Below are 22,106 nucleotides of genomic sequence, written 5' to 3' on the forward strand. Positions count from 1 at the left end.
TTAAAAAAATCACAGAGATATTTAGCGTTTCTACGGGAGAAAACGTTCAATTATACTAGCATCAATAATTAATTATAATTACTAATTATGCTTCACCACACCCTCCCGCAGAACCATTGTTACAATGCTGCATGCACCTGTACTACGTAATCTGTTCACTTACGTAATCTGTACAAGTCAGTAAAATGTCTTGTATACATGTTTTCTCTGTACATACTATTTTAAAGAGAATTAGATAAAGTTGAAAGTTTGAAATGATAGATGTCATGTATATCGAACGCGCCGTCCAAACATTAAATTTGACATACCTGTACACAACATGTCAGAAGTCGACTGACAGACAGATGGGGTGTTGTTTCTCCCGAAATCTTACCATTATCGCATCTAAACGAGAGTCGCTAAATAAACTCCCAGAGCACATTGTCTGGCAATGTTTGAGTCCTTATTAGTACCCCTAATATCCTATTACCTGCTAATTAGCATAGAATGCCAATCAGTCTAATGCCACCTGTACGATGTTTACCCAACGTCCCCTAACAAGGGACCCCGTGTTGTTTCGTCGTCCCCGGCTATTGTTGTAGCGTTTATCGCCCTAGCCTTTCAATTATTGACAAATAATGATTTATTGTACTCATGACCCCGCCCCCTTGTGAGATAATTGGGTCGACGTTTACTTAACATTGAAGCCTTAATTTCATTTCTCGAGTTTCGGCGACAACACAGAAGCTCCTCAGTTGGACAGTGTGTATACGTAAAGACTCAAATTGCCGAGTTTATTTGGAGTATTATTGTGTATGTATCTTTGTATATATCATATATACACAGACATAATCCTTTGTACAAAACAAAATCTCCGACATTCCCAAACTAACAGTTGAACGTGTAGCACCTTACGGATATATTGTTACTGAAAGTGAACACACATATTGGAAGGAAGTAGGTAAGCTATTCTTAATTAAATTTAATCTTGTTTAATTAATGGCTACCGGTGATTGCCCCTTTTCGGTTTCCAATATTTTCGTAAATGTATATAGTCAATTCTTTCTTTGTAACAGAGCAATATTATTATGTAGATTTGTTGTAAAATTATCAATTCTGACATTTTAAAACAGATCAGAGACCGAAATATCGGCTACTTAAGTATAGTTCCCGCGAACCTCGTGTATTGGTGAAAAATTTTGGTAGATACAGATCCTCGGGGTTCTTCTGCATCTTTAACACTAATAAACGCTAAAAGTGTATTTTCTTGATGAATTGTTCTAATGACCGTATCCTCTTTGACAATCTAATGATTTCGGACTTGCGCCTGTTTTACGCTCAAGTATTTGCGATCAAACTATTCTCCCAGGTTATTTTAAAATTTTAAATACAATTAAAATTTTATTTTAAATTGATCGCCGAATTTGTCAAACCATACACAAAGTGATGCACATACCCATTGGCCCAAGTATATTCCCTCTTACATGTAACGTACATGCTCAAACTATTCCTAACATGTTTTTGCTTGTATGTTGCTTTGTTTGCCTTGGTTGATGACTTCGGTTTGTGTTTTTTTTTGACACTTCCCCCGATATCTCTATTAATCATAAATTTCAATCGTTTTATCTAGAGTACCAGACGTGCTTATTTACATGTACTGCAAACATGGGGTTGTTTGGTTATCAAATCGTTTTCCAACCGGATATTACAAATTGTCAAACAATTTGCGTGCATGTCCATGTAAATATGACTGATTTCCTATTCTTTGACGTATCGGATGATGCGAGTATTGTTTACGCTTGGAATCACCAACGCTAATACAATTATTCTGTAAAGACATTGATAGACCGTGCACGAAAGATTTAATTAAAAATTCAAATATTCAGTTTCTAGACTGAATAATTATGTTGATGATTTTAATACTTTTGAAGAAGTTTTACATTTATATATATATCTGTTATCACGCATATACACCGTATCTATAGTACGTGTAGTGAGATTGCGTGTATTAAAGGCTATAGGGGAACCTGGGATAGCATGTTTTTAAGAATCACGATGAAATCCCATCTCTACCTTTTAGGAAATAATCTGTCTGAAATCAATATAATCGAACATGTTAGGACATTGATTTTATTATTTCTATGAATTTCGTTCCCAGTTTATATAATTTCATCGTTTTATAGTTAATAGAGTCCGTATAGTATACATAAATCCAAAGTGGGTAGCTTATAGATCGAATTTATTTCTCCTTGAATTTAGAAGTAAAGTGTAGTATCTTTATTTAGTTTAGTTGGATTTGGAGAAAAGCACGGAATAGCGCAAAAATCGGATTAGCAGTTCAAATATTGACATAATACACGTTAAACAGTACTTTAGGACTTTTTTTCAACGGCCGTATTAAGGAGGTTCCGATATAACCAGAGTGTACGTGAATCACTGTATTACGACTTTACAAAGATAATGTTTAGGATTATGTGGAACTGTATTTACAATATGAACAAAGTCAAAAGATTTAAGAATATGTGAACCACTGCATTGTATAAACGTGACCTCTTGTTCCATACAAAGTGTGGCTGAGTGAAAAATAAAATCGTCGAATCGTATACCAGGTGGACATCTACACTAACCAGGGGACACCTACCCTAACCAGGGGACACCTACCCTAACCAGGGGACACCTACCCTAACCAGGGGACATATACCCTAACCAGGGGACACCTACCCTAACCAGGGGACACCTACCCTAACCAGGGGACATATACCCTAACCAGGGGACACCTACCCTAACCAGGGGACACCTACCCTAACCAGGGGACATATACCCTAACCAGGGGACATATACCCTAACCAGGTGGGCATCTACCCTAACCAGGTGGACATCTACCCTAACCAGGTGGACATCTACCCTAACCAGGGGACATCTACCCTAACCAGGGAGGTATACCAGATTTATCCTCAGCTTCCCACACGTAACACAGGTAAACCCTTGTCAAAGTCACAGGTGTGCATTCTTAAATTTGTATTCAAAATGTCACTTTTTTATATCACAATAAAATCGTACAGAGTCCAGGCTGTTTATGTATCTGTTTGTCTGTGGTTCACACACGACACAAAAAGAAGATTCCGAAAAAAAAATAGTTTAGTCAGAAAAAAGTGCGCGTTCGGATACATTTCTCTTGAGAACAAAACAACAATGAATGTATCAGTATGTGTTTGTAAAGGTCTGCTGGAGTAAATGTTGAATGCCATATTTGTTGATAATTACGCGGGGGGTTATATTATCCCCAGAGTTTAAATTTGTATCATTAATGAGAATCGTTCACGAAAGTTAAAGGGCTGTAACAAACAAAGTCGAATCCGACACGACATCGGAATGATCGCATGGCCGATTCCTTTTTACCGGAGATAAACCCGGCCAGACATTGTAACGAATTGGCTATCACAATTCTTTATAACTGGCTTAAGTCATGTTACAAACGATTTGAACTTTTCTCGCTAATTGGAAGTAATGTCAATTGCTTTAATCACGCTTCGATAACACCATAGTTCATCAAGACAGTCATTTTTCTCGATTTTAAATTGGAAGTTAAATTCCGGCAATTCCATTCTCCGTGTGTGGTGCTAGATAAGTTTTTTCTACACTAAGGAAGTTGGATTATGATATACGGTATATGGTGGTAAATTATAAGTTTTACTTCACTAAGGAAGTTGGATTATGATATACGGTATATGGTGGTAAAGTATAAGTTTTACTTCACTAAGGAAGTTGGATTATGATATACGGTATATGGTGGTAAAGTATAAGTTTTACTACACTAAGGAAGTTGGATTATGATATACGGTATATGGCGGTAAAGTATAAGTTTTACTACACTAAGGAAGTTGGATTATGATATACGGTATATGGCGGTAAAGTATAAGTTTTACTTCACTAAGGAAGTTGGATTATGACTTACCAGTGTATTATGTTGGATTATTGTTGACTTATTACCTGTACTTGTAGACATATTACCTATTCTCGTAGACTTATTACCTGTTCTTGTAGACTTATTACCTATTCATGTAGACTTATTACCTATTCTTGTAGACTTATTACCTGTTCTTGTAGACTTATTACCTGTTCTTGTAGACTTATTACCTGTTCTTGTAGACATATTACCTATTCTTGCTATTTTTTCTAAAATATGATAGAAAGCACAGTAAATCCTATCCTCTTCCCTTCCCTTATGTACACGTGTACCATACCAGGAGCACACCTTAACGCAATAAGGTTACCAACTTAAAATCAGCTTCCCTTAAATCTTGAAACGCAAAATAAATTAAATGAAAAAATGTCCTAAAATAATGGATTATTGGTGAAACTGCAGAAAGATTGTGTTAATATGAACTGCTGTAGTGTCGCATAGGGTTCTGCTTTTTTTTAGATTATTTGTTAAAGGGGCAATCCTTCGTTTGAATAAAGTTTAGGTCGTCAAAATTAAACTTACTGGAAAATATGTATTTTTTCAAAGTAGTAAAAGTTAATTAATAATACTCTCAAGATAAACCAAAGTTCTTCGAGTTTTGAGTCTTTAAAATTCTAAATTCGACCCGATGTATCACTAATTACTGCAAAGAGATACGGTATTTGTATACGATACGTATTTGTCTTGTACATTTCAGCGTTAATTCATAACATGTAGGCACAAACAACCATAAAATAATTGTTCGGACAAAGATTTCATCAATAGAAATTGTGAATGTTTCTGATGTCCGAACAAAAGAATGCCCCCTTAACTAATAATGTTGGATCGAACGGACTCACGCTCGAATCAATCTACCGTTGTATGTAGCAGACGATTTGTTTACAGCTCAAAAGCAGATATTCATTTATAATGAACCTTAATATGACCACATGCAAAGTTTGAATGAAAAAGAAACGAAAGTCTAGGTTCGGATGCGTGACAATATTACAATCTGTACCTTGTTTACCGAGACGTTAGGGGTAATTACAGTCGATTGATAAAACTATATTCGACTGAATTAAGTTTGTACATAGACCAACGTAATGGCCAATATTAACAAATCGACTGAAAATTTTAATCACTGAACGCTATCAAATCTTCCCCAGTTCTTTGATCTAAATCAAGTGATATACTTACTGCACATGTGATCGCTTACTAAACTTTACAGAACAATCTATCAGAAAACCACCGAGACACGAGCTCCGTCAGAGTTTAGGACACAGATACAGTGTATCTGCAGCCTTAGTGTCTGGTCCTCCGTTGAAATTTTCCTTCATCATTGGGTTCGATGTTGGCTCCATAAAACTTCTAAATTAACTCTGAAATTCACCAATCATAAAATCTGTTTGAAAGCTATTGATAGAAATTCATAATTATATGTATTCAATAGACCATATCATCATAGCATTCGTGTAAATGTACCATATAATATGTTATATCAATTATGAACTATTTTATTTTATTGCTCATATATGTACAGTATACTGGCATGTATTTAGCTCCAAAGGTTACCAGGAATAAATGATCATGTTTTATTGATATTATATCACACTACTATTGTCGACACTTGTCTACAAATTCTAATTGGACATTAGAGTAAAAGGTCACATCACAAAGTGAAAGGTCACATCACAAGGTGAAAGGTCACATCAGAAAGTGAAAGGTCACAATACCACTGTTTAGTTTAAACACGTTTATATAAGACGAAAACGCCCGTAAACTGCTAACACGAACATTAATATAGAGATATAACGAGGGAAAGGAGACTCGGTTCTTAACGGCAAACCGACAGCCGTGTATGGTTAGTTCAAAGCATTCATAATGAATCAATGACATGTACCTTTGTAACAGAGCAATATTATTATGTAGATTTGTTGTAAAATCATCAATTTTGACATTTTCAAACAGAGCAAAGACCTAAAGATCGACGACTTAATGTATATTTTTTGTAAACTTAATACAAGTTTATTATGATTTTATTTCCAGATTTGATGTTTGAGAGGTCGAGACATAATACTGACACTACAGACAACAACATATATCGTACTCCAGTCGACATGGCTCTCCTGGCACTCCGTACCCTGCTCCTGGTAGCTGTCCTCCAGATATCTACCGCCAACCTCGTCATCACCGCAGACGAACAGCATACCAGTGGTAGGTTGTTCTTTCTTTTTTCCTTAAACCTATCCTGTTACGTGGACGTTAAACTCCGTAAAATTGTCTTCTCACATTGTCACTTTGCACGCTTAAATCCGTTCCCAGGAGAGCAACTGATTGATAGTAAATCTGTTCAATAGCTGTATTGACATGAAATTTATGAGTATTTTTAAGAGCAACAAAAACTATATATTTCTCTGACATATGTGGGATCGAATAGCATTTTCGAGAGCGATGTATCGAGGATGTTTAAATTATGCGCGTCTTTTTCTTGCTTTGCTGTTCAACTTTCAACCTTATTTAATTCACCCTCTTTAGAAGATTAACATTGTAATGTGCAGAGAAACACACAACATTCATCAGATACGGAGGATAAATTATGACACTTAAAACTTTCCTTCAACACCTCCGGCATTAGAGATTGTACAAATTAATAGTTATAATCTCTTCTGATGTCCAACATTTTTTTCCCACCTCAAATCTATAAGAATGTTTTTATTTTCTCTAAAAATCGCAAACTGGATCCTTTCTATCTATGAAATTTTGTCTGGAAATATCACGGGCAGATTGATTAACGCATTGTAAAGCAATAAATCACCGACCACAGCACTTTGTCAGAATCTAATTGAAGAACATCTTTTGCTCAGATTATCATTGTACATGTTTTCCAAGCAGGAATATCTTTAATAATACAGTTTCTTTCCTTCCAGATATTACGTGCTGGACTTGTCCAGTCAAGAAGAACAACGACGCGTGCAACGACTGGGCCCCGGATGTGAAATGTCCTCTCAGTAAGTATTCTTATAACACAATTTGGAGAGGATGGGAGCCGTGGGGATGCTTTTTTTTTTATCAGATTATTATTTAGTCTTCATTCAATCAAGTATTTTCTGGTTACCACATGTCTAGTCTGAAGTGATCTGGTTACCACGTGTCTAGTCTGAAATGATCTGGTTACCAAGTGTCTAGTCTGAAGTGATCTGGTTACCAAGTGTCTAGTCTGAAGTGATCTGGTTACCAAGTGTCTAATCTGAAGTGATCTGGTTACCAAGTGTCTAGTCTGAAGTGATCTGGTTACCAAGTGTCTAGTCTGAAGTGATCTGGCTACCAAGTGTCTAGTCTGAAGTGATCTGGTTACCAAGTGTCTAGTCTGAAGTGATCTGGTTACCAAATGTCTAGTCTGAAGTGATCTGGTTACCAAGTGTCTAGTCTGAAGTGATCTGTTTACCAAGTGTCTAGTCTGAAGTGATCTGGTTACCAAGTGTCTAGTCTGAAGTGATCTGGTTACCAAGTGTCTAGTCTGAAGTGATCTGGTTACCAAGTGTCTAGTCTGAAGTGATCTGGTTACCACATGTCTAGTCTGAAATGATCTGTTTACCAAATGTCTAGTCTGAAGTGATCTGGTTACCAAGTGTCTAGTCTGAAGTGATCTGGTTACCAGGTGTCTAGTCTGAAGTGATCTGGTTACCAAGTGTCTAGTCTGAAGTGATCTGGTTACCACGTGTCTAATCTGAAGTGATCTGGTTACCAAGTGTCTAGTCTGAAGTGATCTGGTTACCACGTGTCTAATCTGAAGTGATCTGGTTACCAAGTGTCTAGTCTGAAGTGATCTGGTTACCAAGTGTCTAGTCTGAAGTGATCTGGTTACCAAGTGTCTAATCTGAAATGATCTGGTTACCAAGTGTCTAGTCTGAAGTGATCTGGTTAACAGGTGTCTAGTCTGAAGTGATCTGGTTACCAAGTGTCTAGTCTGAAGTGATCTGGTTACCACGTGTCTAATCTGAAGTGATCTGGTTACCAAGTGTCTAGTCTGAAGTGATCTGGTTACCAAGTGTCTAGTCTGAAGTGACCTGGTTACCAAGTGTCTAGTCTGAAGTGATCTGGTTACCAAATGTCTAGTCTGAAGTGATCTGGTTACCAAGTATCTAGTCTGAAGTGATCTGGTTACCAAATGTCTAGACTGAAATGATCTGGTTACCAAGTGTCTAGTATGAAGTGATCTGGTTACCAAGTGTCAAGTCTGAAGTGATCTGGTTACTAAGTGTCTAGTCTGAAGTGATCTGGTTACCAAGTGTCAAGTCTGAAGTGATCTGGTTACCAAGTGTCTAGTCTGAAGTGATCTGGTTACCAAGTGTCTAATCTGAAGTGATCTGGTTACCAAGTGTCTAGTCTGAAGTGATCTGGTTACCAAATGTCTAGTCTGAAGTGATCTGGTTACCAAGTGTCTAGTCTGAAGTGGTCTGGTTACCAAGTGTCTAGTCTGAAGTGATCTGGTTACCAAGTGTCTAGTCTGAAGTGATCTGGTTACCAAGTGTCTAGTCTGAAGTGATCTGGTTACCAAGTATCTAGTCTGAAGTGATCTGGTTACCAAGTGTCTAGTCTGAAGTGATCTGGTTACCAAGTGTCTAGTCTGAAGTGATCTGGTTACCAAGTGTCTAATCTGAAATGATCTGGTTACCAAGTGTCTAGTCTGAAGTGATCTGGTTAACAGGTGTCTAGTCTGAAGTGATCTGGTTACCAAGTGTCTAGTCTGAAGTGATCTGGTTACCACATGTCTAATCTGAAGTGATCTGGTTACCAAGTGTCTAGTCTGAAGTGATCTGGTTACCAAGTGTCTAGTCTGAAGTGACCTGGTTACCAAGTGTCTAGTCTGAAGTGATCTGGTTACCAAATGTCTAGTCTGAAGTGATCTGGTTACCAAGTATCTAGTCTGAAGTGATCTGGTTACCAAATGTCTAGACTGAAATGATCTGGTTACCAAGTGTCTAGTATGAAGTGATCTGGTTACCAAGTGTCAAGTCTGAAGTGATCTGGTTACTAAGTGTCTAGTCTGAAGTGATCTGGTTACCAAGTGTCAAGTCTGAAGTGATCTGGTTACCAAGTGTCTAGTCTGAAGTGATCTGGTTACCACGTGTCTAGACTGAAGTGATCTGGTTACCAAGTGTCTAGTCTGAAGTGATCTGGTTGCCAAGTGTCTAGACTGAAATGATCTGGTTACCAAGTGTCTAGTCTGAAGTGATCTGGTTACCAAGTGTCTAGTCTGAAGTGGTCTGGTTACCAAATGTCTAGTATGAAGTGATCTGGTTACCAAGTGTCTAGTCTGAAGTGATCTGGTTACCAAGTATCTAGTATGAAGTGATCTGGTTACCACATGTCTAGTCTGAAATGATCTGTTTACCAAATGTCTAGTCTGAAGTGATCTGGTTACCGAGTGTCTAGTCTGAAGTGATCTGGTTACCAAGTGTCTAGTATGAAGTGATCTGGTTACCAAGTGTCTAGTCTGAAGTGATCTGGTTACTAAATGTCTAGTCTGAAGTGATCTGGTTACCAAGTGTCTAGTCTGAAGTGATCTGGTTACCAAGTGTCTAGTCTGAAGTGATCTGGTTACCAAGTGTCTAGTCTGAAGTGATCTGGTTACCAAGTGTCTAGTCTGAAGTGATCTGGTTACCAAGTGTCTAGTCTGAAGTGATCTGGTTACCAAATGTCTAATCTGAAGTGATCTGGTTACCATGTGTCTAGTCTGAAATGATCTGGTTACCAAGTGTCTAGTCTGAAGTGATCTGGTTACCAAGTGTCTAGTCTGAAGTGATCTGGTTACCAAGTGTCTAGTCTGAAGTGATCTGGTTACCAGGTGTCTAATCTGAAGTGATCTGGTTACCAAGTGTCTAGTCTGAAGTGATCTGGTTACCAAGTGTCTAGTCTGAAGTGATCTGGTTACCAAGTGTTTAGTCTGAAGTGATCTGGTTACCAAGTGTTTAGTCTGAAGTGATCTGGTTACCAAGTGTCTAGTCTGAAGTGATCTGGTTACCAAATGTCTAGTCTGAAGTGATCTGGTTACCACGTGTCTAGTCTGAAGTGATCTGGTTACCAAATGTCTAGTCTGAAGTGATCTGGTTACCAAGTGTCTAGTCTGAAGTGATCTGGTTACCAAGTGTCTAGTCTGAAGTGATCTGGTTACCAAGTGTCTAGTCTGAAATGATCTGGTTACCAAGTGTCTAGTCTGAAGTGATCTGGTTACCAAGTGTCTAGTCTGAAGTGATCTGGTTACCAAATGTCTAGTCTGAAGTGATCTGGTTACCAAGTGTCTAGTCTGAAGTGATCTGGTTACCAAGTGTCTAGACTGAAGTGATCTGGTTACCAAGTGTCTAGTCTGAAGTGATCTGGTTACCAAGTGTCTAGTCTGTAGTGATCTGGTTACCAAGTGTCTAGTCTGAAGTGATCTGGTTACCAAATGTCTAGACTGAAGTGATCTGGTTACCAACTGTCTAGTCTGAAGTGATCTGGTTACCAAGTGTCTAGTCTGAAGTGATCTGATCACTGATAATTCTTTTTTAAAATCCTGTTTCATACTTAATGTTCTTCATTTCAGATAACACTGTATGTAAGACAACTCACATCCTACACAAGACTACCGGGGAGAGTGTGTCCGTCATCAAGCAGTGTGCGCCTCCCTCTGAATGTGACCTGGAGGCAGTAGGCTGTACGGCTATTCCTAACACGGACCACATGGTAAGTAGCTAGTTAACTCCCTGATGGAATAAACTTCATCAGATTTTGATTACGGAAAATTGTCGTGCAAATTTGAAATTCCCGAACTAAAATAAGAACAGTTTTAAACAAATTAAAACATTAAATGAATTTGTTGATAGTAAAAGATGAAATTAATGATAACTTAAAATTTGACAAAAATCATGAATAACTTCATCACATCCTTCAGAAATGTGGCAATAATGTACCCATACGATGTATATACATATATGTATTACCATGTGACCTACTTTATGTTGTATATATATCACAATGTGACCTACTTTATGATATATATATAACACGATTTGACCTACTTTACAATTTGACTTACTATATGATCTATATATATTATGATGTTACCTACTTTACGATATATGACCTACTTTATGATCTATATATATTATGGTGTGACCTACTTTGCGATGTGACCTACTTTATGATCTATATATATCACAATATGACCTACTTTGCAATTTGACATACGTTATGATCTATATATATTACAATGTGACCTACTTTATAATTTGACCTACTTTATGATATATATATATTATGATGTGACCTAATTCAAATTCTATAATTTTATATATCACAATGTGACCTACTTTGCAATTTGACCTACTTTATTATCTATATATATCACGATGTGACCAACTTTACAATTTGACCTACTTTATGATCTGTATATATTACGATGTGACTTATTTTTGTTTTACAGGAGTGTATATCTTGTTGTGACAAGCCCTACTGTAACGTTGCCGTCCCCGTTAACACGACCACTGCCATCAAGTTATCATCCTACTTCAGTGGTGCCAGTGACCTTCACCCCAGTCAGCACATTATGACCTTCACTATTGTTGTTGTCATGGGTTACCTCTTCACCAGCGTTTTGAATGGACAAGGATGATTTCTCTGACATCTCATTTTCGAGTATGAAGCTGGTTCATTTCTAAATGAATTTGAAATATACATCTTGAAAAGAGAAACTGGTATTCCAAACACAAAGTTTCCTAGCAAGGAGAGCTCAGGCAACAAATGGAAGTTCCCAAGGAAAAAGTGTTTGTTTGAAGTTCTGTTTTGGGTAACATTGTGGGAATGAAAAAGAAACATCCCATTCTTCACTGCGACAGAATCAGTTCATGGGAACTCTTCAGTAACCTGTGAATTAGTGCAGGTTCCTCAGTCCTTGGTCTTCATTCAATTCAAGATCTTTGAGAAGTACACAGTACATGTCTCCTGAGAAAGATTCCACATACAGTTCTCACAATATGAATACCCGGTAGTGTATCACCAGAATGGAATCTGGTGGAAATAGTGGTTCTGATAGAATACCACTACATAGGACAGCGAGGTCCAGACTTAGGACAGTATTAGGACCTTACGTTGGTGAACTGTACTGAATGGTGACAGTAATGGTGCTTCAGAGTCTATACAGGCCGTGACTGGTGTTAGAACCTCAGTTAATTTAACCTAAACATCAGCGATAGTGATTAGGGTCCATACAGGGTAAAAAAAACTTATTATTTCATTTCAAATATTGCCACCATGAGGTGATAGATTACCTACCAGACCAGTATTACCACAAGGTACTTCAGTCCCAGACCAGATCTAACATAACCTGATCTGGCAGACACCTTAATCACAATAACTCTTAAACAATCTCAAACATGAGAATTTGTGATATCAGGGAGAATATTTACGATCATCAACATCATAATGACATGAATGCCAGCAGTGTTAAACAGTCGTGCTTCATATCCACATGAATGCCAGCAGTGTTAAACAGTCGTGCTTCATATCCACATGAATGCCAGCAGTGTTAAACAGTCGGCTTCATAACCACATGAATGCCAGCAGTGTTAAACAGTCGTGCTTCATATCCACATGAATGCCAGCAGTGTTAAACAGTCGTGCTTCATATCCACATGAATGCCAGCAGTGTTAAACAGTCGTGCTTCATAACCACATGAATGCCAGCAGTGTTAAACAGTCGTGCTTCATATCCACATGAATGCCAGCAGTGTTAAACAGTCGTGCTTCATATCCACATGAATGCCAGCAGTGTTAAACAGTGGTGTGATAAACAGCCTTACTATGACAATGATAGTGCCAAGCATATAGTGTTAACGTCACATGGACGAAACCCAGTGTACGTAAAAGTGATTTTACTGATTACATTGTACGGATTGTTTTGTTGTATATAACATGTTTTACATATGTACATATTATATATTAATTTATAATTAACAGCTACTATTAACATAAAATCAAAATCATGCATCTATTAAAAAAATACTCGTACATCTCATCATGTCACATGAAATACTCAATTCTCCATGACAACCAATATCGGGGACAGCTGAAGGGGAGATAATCCTGTTACTTTTGAAGGTTACTATACTTTGTAGATCCTGTTACTTTTGAAGGTTACTATACTTTGTAGATCCTGTTACTTTTGAAGGTTACTATACTTTGTAGATCCTGTTACTTTTGAAGGTTACTATACTTTGTAGATCCTGTTACTTTTGAAGGTTACTATACTTTGTAGATCCTGTTACTTTTGAAGGTTACTATACTTTGTAGATCCTGTTACTTTTGAACGTTACTATACTTTGTAGATCCTGTTACTTTTGAAGGTTACTATACTTTGTAGATCCTGTTACTTTTGAACGTTACTATACTTTGTAGATCCTGTTACTTTTGAAGGTTACTATACTTTGTAGATCCTGTTACTTTTGAAGGTTACTATACTTTGTAGATCCTGTTACTTTTGAAGGTTACTATACTTTGTAGATCCTGTTACTTTTGAAGGTTACTATACTTTGTAGATCCTGTTACTTTTGAAGGTTACTATACTTTGTAGATCCTGTTACTTTTGAAGGTTACTATACTTTGTAGATCCTGTTACTTTTGAAGGTTACTATACTTTGTAGATCCTGTTACTTTTGAAGGTTACTATACTTTGTAGATCCTGTTACTTTTGAAGGTTACTATACTTTGTAGATCCTGTTACTTTTGAAGGTTACTATACTTTGTAGATCCTGTTACTTTTGAAGGTTACTATACTTTGTAGATCCTGTTACTTTTGAAGGTTACTATACTTTGTAGATCCTGTTACTTTTGAAGGTTACTATACTTTGTAGATCCTGTTACTTTTGAAGGTTACTATACTTTGTAGATCCTGTTACTTTTGAAGGTTACTATACTTTGTAGATGTGCAATAAATAGTGTTTTTTTTAAACCAGGAAACAGAGATATCTAGGTATTGTATATAGATAGTAATGACATGCTGTTATACAATTATCTGGTGAAGTTTTAGGAGGAAATACCAGGGTAAATCTGAAGAACATAGGCACTAATTTAGATCTCTGAAGTTTTAGGAGGAAATACCAGGGTACTGTACTACATATAAAGAACATGCACAGGCACTAATTTAGATCTCTGAAGTTCTTATGTACCTCCAGTAGTTGTGCTTCTACAATGTATTTTTATTTCAATAATTTTAACTTCAAGATGTGTCCCTTAAATGATAATTCCAATATATACAATTATGTAGGAGCTGGGGCCTTCATAGCTAGCAGAGTAGTATGGGGTCAAAACTGGAAAACTGGACAGTTTAACATTGGGAAATATGCATAAAAATGACCAGCTATCAACTTTAAGAATAAAAACATCACATGCTTTATTTTGAAAATTCCATAGTTTGAGACTGGAGTTCCGCTCTGAAAAATGCTAAAAACAGGAGAGTCGAGTCTAAAACTGGAAACTTAACAGTTATATGAATTAGATTAACCAGACCCTTATAATAGTTAGGTCCCTGACATGACCTATTATCTCCCCTAATGTTTACCAGACCTTTATAATAGTTAGGTCCCTGACATGACCTATTATCTCCCTAATGTTTACCACCTTTTGATTGGTTAGGTCCCTAACTTGACCTATTATCTCCCTAATGTTTACCAGACCTTTATATTAGTTAGGTCCCTAACTTGACCTATTATCTCCCTAAAGTTTACCAGACCTTTATATTGGTTAGGTCCCTAACTTGACCTATTATCTCCCTAATGTTTACCAGACCTTTATATTGGTTAGGTCCCTAACTTGACCTATTATCTCCCTAATGTCACCAGACCTTTATATTGGTTAGGTCCCTAACTTGACCTATTATCTCCCTAATGTCACCAGACCTTTATATTGGTTAGGTCCCTAACTTGACCTATTATCTCCCTAATGTCACCAGACCTTTATATTGGTTAGGTCCCTAACTTGACCTATTATCTCCCTAATGTCACCAGACCTTTATATTAGTTAGGTCCCTAACTTGACCTATTATCTCCCTAATGTCACCAGACCTTTATATTGGTTAGGTCCCTAACTTGACCTATTATCTCCCTAATGTCACCAGACCTTTATATTAGTTAGGTCCCTAACTTGACCTATTATCTCCCTAATGTTACCAGACCTTTATATTAGTTAGGTCCCTAACTTGACCTATTATCTCCCTAATGTTACCAGACCTTTATATTGGTTAGGTCCCTGACTTGACCTATTATCTCCCTAATGTCACCAGACCTTTATATTGGTTAGGTCCCTAACTTGACCTATTATCTCCCTAATGTTTACCAGACCTTTATATTAGTTAGGTCCCTAACTTGACCTATTATCTCCCTGTTTACCAGACCTTTATATTGGTTAGGTCCCTAACTTGACCTATTATCTCCCTAATGTTTACCAGACCTTTATATTGGTTAGGCCCCTAACTTGACCTATTATCTCCCTAATGTTTACCAGACCTTTATATTGGTTAGGTCCCTAACTTGACCTATTATCTCCCTAATGTTTACCAGACCTTTATATTAGTTAGGTCCCTGACTTGACCTATTATCTCCCTAATGTTTACCAGACCTTTATATTAGTTAGGTCCCTGACTTGACCTATTATCTCCCCTAATGTTTACCAGACCTTTATATTAGTTAGGTCCCTGACATGACCTATTATCACCCCTAATGTTTACCAGACCTTTATATTGGTTAGGTCCCTAACTTGACCTATTATCTCCCCTAATGTTTACCACCTTTATATTAGTTAGGTCCCTAACTTGACCTATTATCTCCCCTAATGTCACCAGACCTTTATATTAGTTAGGCCCCTAACTTGACCTATTATCTCCCTAATGTTTACCACCTTTATATTAGTTAGGTCCCTAACTTGACCTATTATCTCCCCTAATGTTTACCAGACCTTTATATTGGTTAGGTCCCTAACATGACCTATTATCTCCCTAATGTTACCAGACCTTTATATTAGTTAGGTCCCTAACATGACCTATTATCTCCCTAATGTTACCAGACCTTTATATTGGTTAGGTCCCTGACTTGACCTATTATCTCCCTAATGTTACCAGACCTTTATATTGGTTAGGTCCCTGACTTGACCTATTATCTCCCTAATGTTACCAGACCTTTTGATTGGTTAGGTCCCAAACTTGACCTATTATCTCCCTAATGTTTACCAGACCTTTATATTAGTTAGGTCCCTAACTTGACCTATTATCTCCCCTAATGTTTACCAGACCTTTATATTAGTTAGGTCCCTGACTTGACCTATTATCTCCCTAATGTTAACCAGACCTTTATATTGGTTAGGTCCCTAACATGACCTATTATCTCCCTAATGTTTACCAGACCTTTATATTAGTTAGGTCCCTAACTTGACCTATTATCTCCCTAATGTTTACCAGACCTTTATAATAGTTAGGTCCCTAACTTGACCTATTATCTCCCCTAATGTTTACCAGACCTTTATATTAGTTAGGTCCCTAACTTGACCTATTATCTCCCCTAATGTTTACCAGACCTTTATATTGGTTAGGTCCCTAACTTGACCTATTATCTCCCTAATGTTTACCAGACCTTTATATTAGTTAGGTCCCTAACTTGACCTTTTATCTCCCTGTTTACCAGACCTTTATATTAGTTAGGTCCCTAACTTGACCTATTATCCCCCCTAAAGTTACCAGACCTTTTGATTGGTTAGGTCCCTAACTTGACCTATTATCTCCCTAATGTTTACCAGACCTTTATATTAGTTAGGTCCCTAACTTGACCTATTATCTCCCTAATGTTTACCAGACCTTTATATTAGTTAGGTCCCTAACTTGACCTATTATCTCCCCTAATGTTTACCAGACCTTTATATTAGTTAGGCCCCTAACTTGACCTATTATCTCCCTAATGTCACCAGACCTTTATATTAGTTAGGTCCCTAACTAGACCTATTATCTCCCCTAATGTTTACCAGACCTTTATATTGGTTAGGTCCCTAACTAGACCTATTATCTCCCTAATGTTACCAGACCTTTATATTGGTTAGGTCCCTAACTTGACCTATTATCTCCCCTAATGTTTACCAGACCTTTATATTAGTTAGGTCCCTAACTTGACCTATTATCTCCCTAATGTTTACCAGACCTTTATAATAGTTAGGTCCCTAACTTGACCTATTATCTCCCTAATGTTTACCAGACCTTTATATTGGTTAGGTCCCTAACTTGACCTATTATCTCCCTAATGTTTACCAGACCTTTATATTGGTTAGGTCCCTAACTTGACCTATTATCTCCCTAATGTTTACCAGACCTTTATATTGGTTAGGTCCCTAACTTGACCTATTATCTCCCTAATGTTTACCAGACCTTTATAATAGTTAGGTCCCTGACATGACCTATTATCCCCCCTAATGTTTACCACCTTTATAATAGTTAGGTCCCTAACTTGACCTATTATCTCCCCTAATGTTTACCAGACCGTTATATTGGTTAGGTCCCTAACTTGACCTATTATCTCCCTAATGTTTACCACCTTTATATTAGTTAGGTCCCTGACATGACCTATTATCTCCCCTAATGTTACCAGACCTTTATATTGGTTAGGTCCCTAACTTGACCTATTATCTCCCTAACGTTTACCATCTACCTCCTCATCAGTGTCATCACTAGTACATGTCAAAATATAATCCCCTGGATCACAAGATATTAACACAAACACTATGTACAATAAAATGCCATACCTGTGATTTTACCTATTAATAAGTACCATATACTCAATTTCGATTTAATATTTGCCAAAAGTGACGATTCAATTGAGCAGATTTCACGGTGATTTTTTTTACAATAACTCATTGCAGCTGTGTCCAAACTGTATCAAGTGTATAGACATGACACAAATGAATTTTTTATACAAGAATAAATATGTTTCAGTGCTCTGAAATTTTTCTGATCTCTATATATTATCGCTAAATCCTTAAAATATGTCAGAATTAAAAGCTGTTAATCATATATTTATAAGAAATGGACAGAATCCCACGGCAGTATACAGGGACCTGGCTTTGGTTTTAGGGTGGACCCATAATAGGCCCATATATAATCTTCAAAACATAATCTACTGATCTATCTGGTTGTTATGTCTGAAACCAAGTATATGGCTATACCTTAAACCTTTGGCCAGGATATACTCCGAAGGTGTAGAGAAGCAAGGTAAAATGAGCAAAACCCTTGGCTTTTTATGATATTGAATTCTTTAATTCAAGGCCTAGTTTCATCAATATTCCTTAAGTTAAGGAAACTCTCGAACGGAAGTTTTCCCATAGGAAAGCCTTACAGAAGTTAGGGAAGCTTAGGAAAGCCTTACAGAAGTTAGGGAAGCTTAGGAAAGCCTTACAGAAGTTAAGGAAGCTTATGAAAGCCTTACAGAAGTTAGGGAAGCTTAGGAAAGCCTTACAGAAGTTAGGGAAGCTTAGGAAAGCCTTACAGAAGTTAAGGAAGCTTAGGAAAGCCTTACAGAAGTCAGGGAATCTTAGGAAAGCCTTACAGAAGTTAGGGAATCTTAGGAAAGCTTTACAGAAGTTAAGGAAGCTTAGGAAAGCCTTACAGAAGTTAAGGAAGCTTAGTAAAGCCTTACAGAAGTTAGGGAATCTTAGGAAAGCCTTACAAAAGTTAAGGAAGCTTAGGAAACATTTACAGAAGTTAAGGAAGCTTAGGAAAGCCTTACAGAAGTTAGGGAATCTAAGGAAAGCCTTACAAAAGTTAAGGAAGCTTAGGAAAGCCTTACAGAAGTTAGGGAACCTTAGGAAAGCCTTACAGAAGTTAGGGAATCTTAGGAAAGCCTTACAGAAGTTAAGGAAGCTTAGTAAAGCCTTACAGAAGTTAGGGAATCTTAGGAAAGCCTTACAGAAGTTAGGGAATCTTAGGAAAGCCTTACAGAAGTTAGGGAATCTTAGTAAAGCCTTACAAAAGTTAAGGAAGCTTAGGAAACATTTACAGAAGTTAAGGAAGCTTAGTAAAGCCTTACAGAAGTTAAGGAAGCTTAGTAAAGCCTTACAGAAGTTAGGGAATCTTAGGAAAGCCTTACAAAAGTTAAGGAAGCTTAGGAAACATTTACAGAAGTTAAGGAAGCTTAGGAAAGCCTTACAGAAGTTAGGGAATCTAAGGAAAGCCTTACAAAAGTTAAGGAAGCTTAGGAAACATTTACAGAAGTTAAGGAAGCTTAGGAAAGCCTTACAGAAGTTAGGGAATCTAAGGAAAGCCTTACAAAAGTTAAGGAAGCTTAGGAAAGCCTTACAGAAGTTAGGGAACCTTAGGAAAGCCTTACAGAAGTTAAGGAAGCGTAGTAAAGCCTTACAGAAGTTAGAGAATCTTAGGAAAGCCTTACAGAAGTTAGGGAATCTTAGGAAAGCCTTACAGAAGTTAGGGAATCTTAGGAAAGCCTTACAAAAGTTAAGGAAGCTTAGGAAACATTTACAGAAGTTAAGGAAGCTTAGTAAAGCCTTACAGAAGTTAAGGAAGCTTAGTAAAGCCTTACAGAAGTTAGGGAATCTTAGGAAAGCCTTACAAAAGTTAAGGAAGCTTAGGAAACATTTACAGAAGTTAAGGAAGCTTAGGAAAGCCTTACAGAAGTTAGGGAATCTAAGGAAAGCCTTACAAAAGTTAAGGAAGCTTAGGAAACATTTACAGAAGTTAAGGAAGCTTAGGAAAGCCTTACAGAAGTTAGGGAATCTAAGGAAAGCCTTACAAAAGTTAAGGAAGCTTAGGAAAGCCTTACAGAAGTTAGGGAACCTTAGGAAAGCCTTACAGAAGTTAGGGAATCTTAGGAAAGCCTTACAAAAGTTAAGGAAGCTTAGGAAACATTTACAGAAGTTAAGGAAGCTTAGTAAAGCCTTACAGAAGTTAAGGAAGCTTAGTAAAGCCTTACAGAAGTTAGGGAATCTTAGGAAAGCCTTACAGAAGTTAGGGAATCTTAGTAAAGCCTTACAGAAGTTAGGGAATCTTAGGAAAGCCTTACAGAAGTTAGGGAATCTTAGTAAAGCCTTACAGAAGTTAAGGAAGCTTAGGAAAGCCTTACAGAAGTTAAGGAAGCTTAGGAAACCTTTACAGAAGTTAAGGACGTTTCCTTAACGTAAGATTTTTTTTCTTAAATACATTATGTAATGCTTTCCTATAGACACTTTTAAGTTGAGGAATATCTTTTAAGTTATGGAATATTAATGAAACCAGGGCCAGGTATGAGAAACAATGGAGACATTGTCATTGCTGGATTGTACTACAGTCCTACAACTTCTGTTTATGTTTTGTACCAATATGTTCTTGTCATGATATTTTTATACTGTTAAATAAATAATTAATTGATTATACTTTTTCAGTTTATTTTTGTTTTTGTCTTCAAATATTGCAGCAGTTTGTCTATTTTACACATATGGTGAGGTATTGACCCCTAATAATATTTTCAGTGGTCATTGAGCAAGATTTTTAGTTAGCTATGAAACAAATTCATATACATATATCTATATTTTTTTCCACACATTAAAGCATATTATATAGTTAATTTGATTTTCAAACACAGTAATAATTTTAAGTTTCCAATTCTATATAAATCTAAATAACATCATCTTTATAGTGTTAGGATTATCATATTATAGAATATTCTATCATAGCACACACACACATTATTATTGACATGAATCGGAACTGGACAACACTGAACGCCAGTGGCTGGGTAGCTTTAATGGTTAGAGATCCATCTAGAGTTCAGAGATCAGGGTACGAGTCCCGGTCTGGGTACGAGTCCCGGTCTGGGTACGAGTCCCGGTCTGGGTATGAGTCCCGGTCTGGGTATGAGTCCCGTCTGGGTACGAGTCCATCTGGTATGGTCGGGGTATGAGTCCCGGTCTGGGTACGAGTCCCGGTCTGGGTACGAGTCCCGGTCTGGGCACGAGTCCCGGTCTGGCCACGAGTCCTGGTCTGGGCACAAGTCCCGGTCTGGGTACGAGTCCCGGTCTGGGCATGAGTCCCGGTCTGGTACGAGTCTCGGTCTGGGTACGAGTCCCGGTCTGGGTACGAGTCCCGGTCTGGGTACGAGTCCCGGTCTGGGCACGAGTCCCGGTCTGGGTACGAGTCCCGGTCTGGGTACGAGTCCCGGTCTGGGTACGAGTCCCGGTCTGGGTATGAGTCCCGGTCTGGGTACGAGTCCCGGTCTGGGTACGAGTCCCGGTCTGGGTACGAGTCCCGGTCTTGGTAGAGTCCCAGTCTGGGTACGAGTCCCGGTCTGGGTATGAGTCCTGGTCTGGGTATGAGTCCCGGTCTGGGTACGAGTCCCGGTCTGGGTATGAGTACCGGTCTGGGTATGAGTCCCGGTCTGGGTATGAGTCCCGGTCTGGGTACGAGTCCCGGTCTGGGTATGAGTCCTGTCTGGGTATGAGTCCAGGTCTGGGTATGAGTCCCGGTCTGGGTACGAGTCCCGGTATGGGTACGAGTCCCGGTCTAGTCCTTACATTTGTCCTCTCCTGTATACATACGTCAAGGTTTATTGATTCAAACATTACATACATTACAATAAAATAATTTTGTATGAATGATAAAAAACAATACACATGGAATGTGTTAGACATATTTAATACAGAGTCCAAACAAGCAACATGTCCCACAGTAATGATTTATTACATGTACAAAAATGTAGTTAATTGTGTCGCGGTGTAGTCCAGATTTTATGTAGTTAATTGTGTCATGGTGTAGTCCAGATTTTCTGACCATCTTTCTACGGTAGCTTTACAGGTAATTTTACCATGAGAACCCTTTGAATCAGGCACTGTGAAAAGGACTGATAAATGTCATGGAAAAGAAGAAACCATCATTTGTTTATATATAACACAACTTTTATAATGACAAAGCCTATTGTGATTTTGTGTGAAGACTTTCCCCCAGTTTAATTTGAGTTCTACATGAGTTATTTCCCTTGATGTATCTGGTTTAATTTGAGTTCTACATGAGTTATTTCCCTTGATATATCTGGATTAATTTGAGTTTCACATGAGTTATTCCCCTTGATGAATTAAATTTTAGCACACTATTTTATTATCAACAATTGAAATTTTTCAGTCTGGTTTC

General features: G+C 37.6%; 2 protein-coding genes across 4 annotated transcripts in view; both read left to right on the forward strand.

Moving 5' to 3' along the window:
* Positions 1–18,238, forward strand: part of LOC117317617 (ly6/PLAUR domain-containing protein 6-like) — a 31,625-nt gene extending 13,387 nt beyond the window's left edge. Inside the window, exons 1-5 of one of the 2 annotated variants that reach the window (XM_033872468.1) lie at positions 818–940; positions 5,969–6,136; positions 6,850–6,930; positions 10,509–10,648; positions 11,388–18,238. In XM_033872468.1, coding sequence (XP_033728359.1) covers positions 5,974–6,136; positions 6,850–6,930; positions 10,509–10,648; positions 11,388–11,576 — 573 coding nt within the window. In that variant the 5' untranslated portion in view covers positions 818–940; positions 5,969–5,973 and the 3' untranslated portion in view covers positions 11,577–18,238. Of the gene's footprint in view, positions 1–817; positions 941–5,968; positions 6,137–6,849; positions 6,931–10,508; positions 10,649–11,387 lie in introns of those variants that run through there. The other variant, XM_033872467.1, reaches the window with a different exon arrangement.
* LOC117317616 (myosin-14-like) lies at positions 17,368–20,356 on the forward strand. Of its 2 annotated transcripts, none has more exons than XM_033872465.1 (2): positions 17,368–20,077; positions 20,127–20,356. In XM_033872465.1, exons 1-2 carry the CDS (start codon positions 18,405–18,407, stop codon positions 20,164–20,166), a joined length of 1,713 nt encoding a protein of 570 aa, XP_033728356.1. In that variant the 5' UTR covers positions 17,368–18,404; the 3' UTR covers positions 20,167–20,356. The 2 variants fall into 2 exon arrangements, with proteins under 2 accessions (XP_033728356.1, XP_033728357.1); XM_033872466.1 differs by having other exon boundaries at positions 17,564–20,013; positions 20,123–20,356.
* The last annotated feature ends 1,750 nt before the right edge of the window (positions 20,357–22,106 follow it).

Source organism: Pecten maximus, chromosome 19 (assembly GCF_902652985.1).
Source record: "Pecten maximus chromosome 19, xPecMax1.1, whole genome shotgun sequence".
Classification (NCBI taxonomy): domain Eukaryota; kingdom Metazoa; phylum Mollusca; class Bivalvia; order Pectinida; family Pectinidae; genus Pecten; species Pecten maximus.

Coding starts and splice junctions, on each gene's coding strand:
- LOC117317616 (XM_033872465.1), top strand. CDS start 18,405: ATGAAAGCCTTACAGAAGTTAGGGAAGCTTAGGAAAGCCTTACAGAAG. Junction 20,078..20,126: donor AAAGCCTTACAGAAGTTAAG/GAAGCTTAGGAA, acceptor CCTTAACGTAAG/ATTTTTTTTCTTAAATACAT.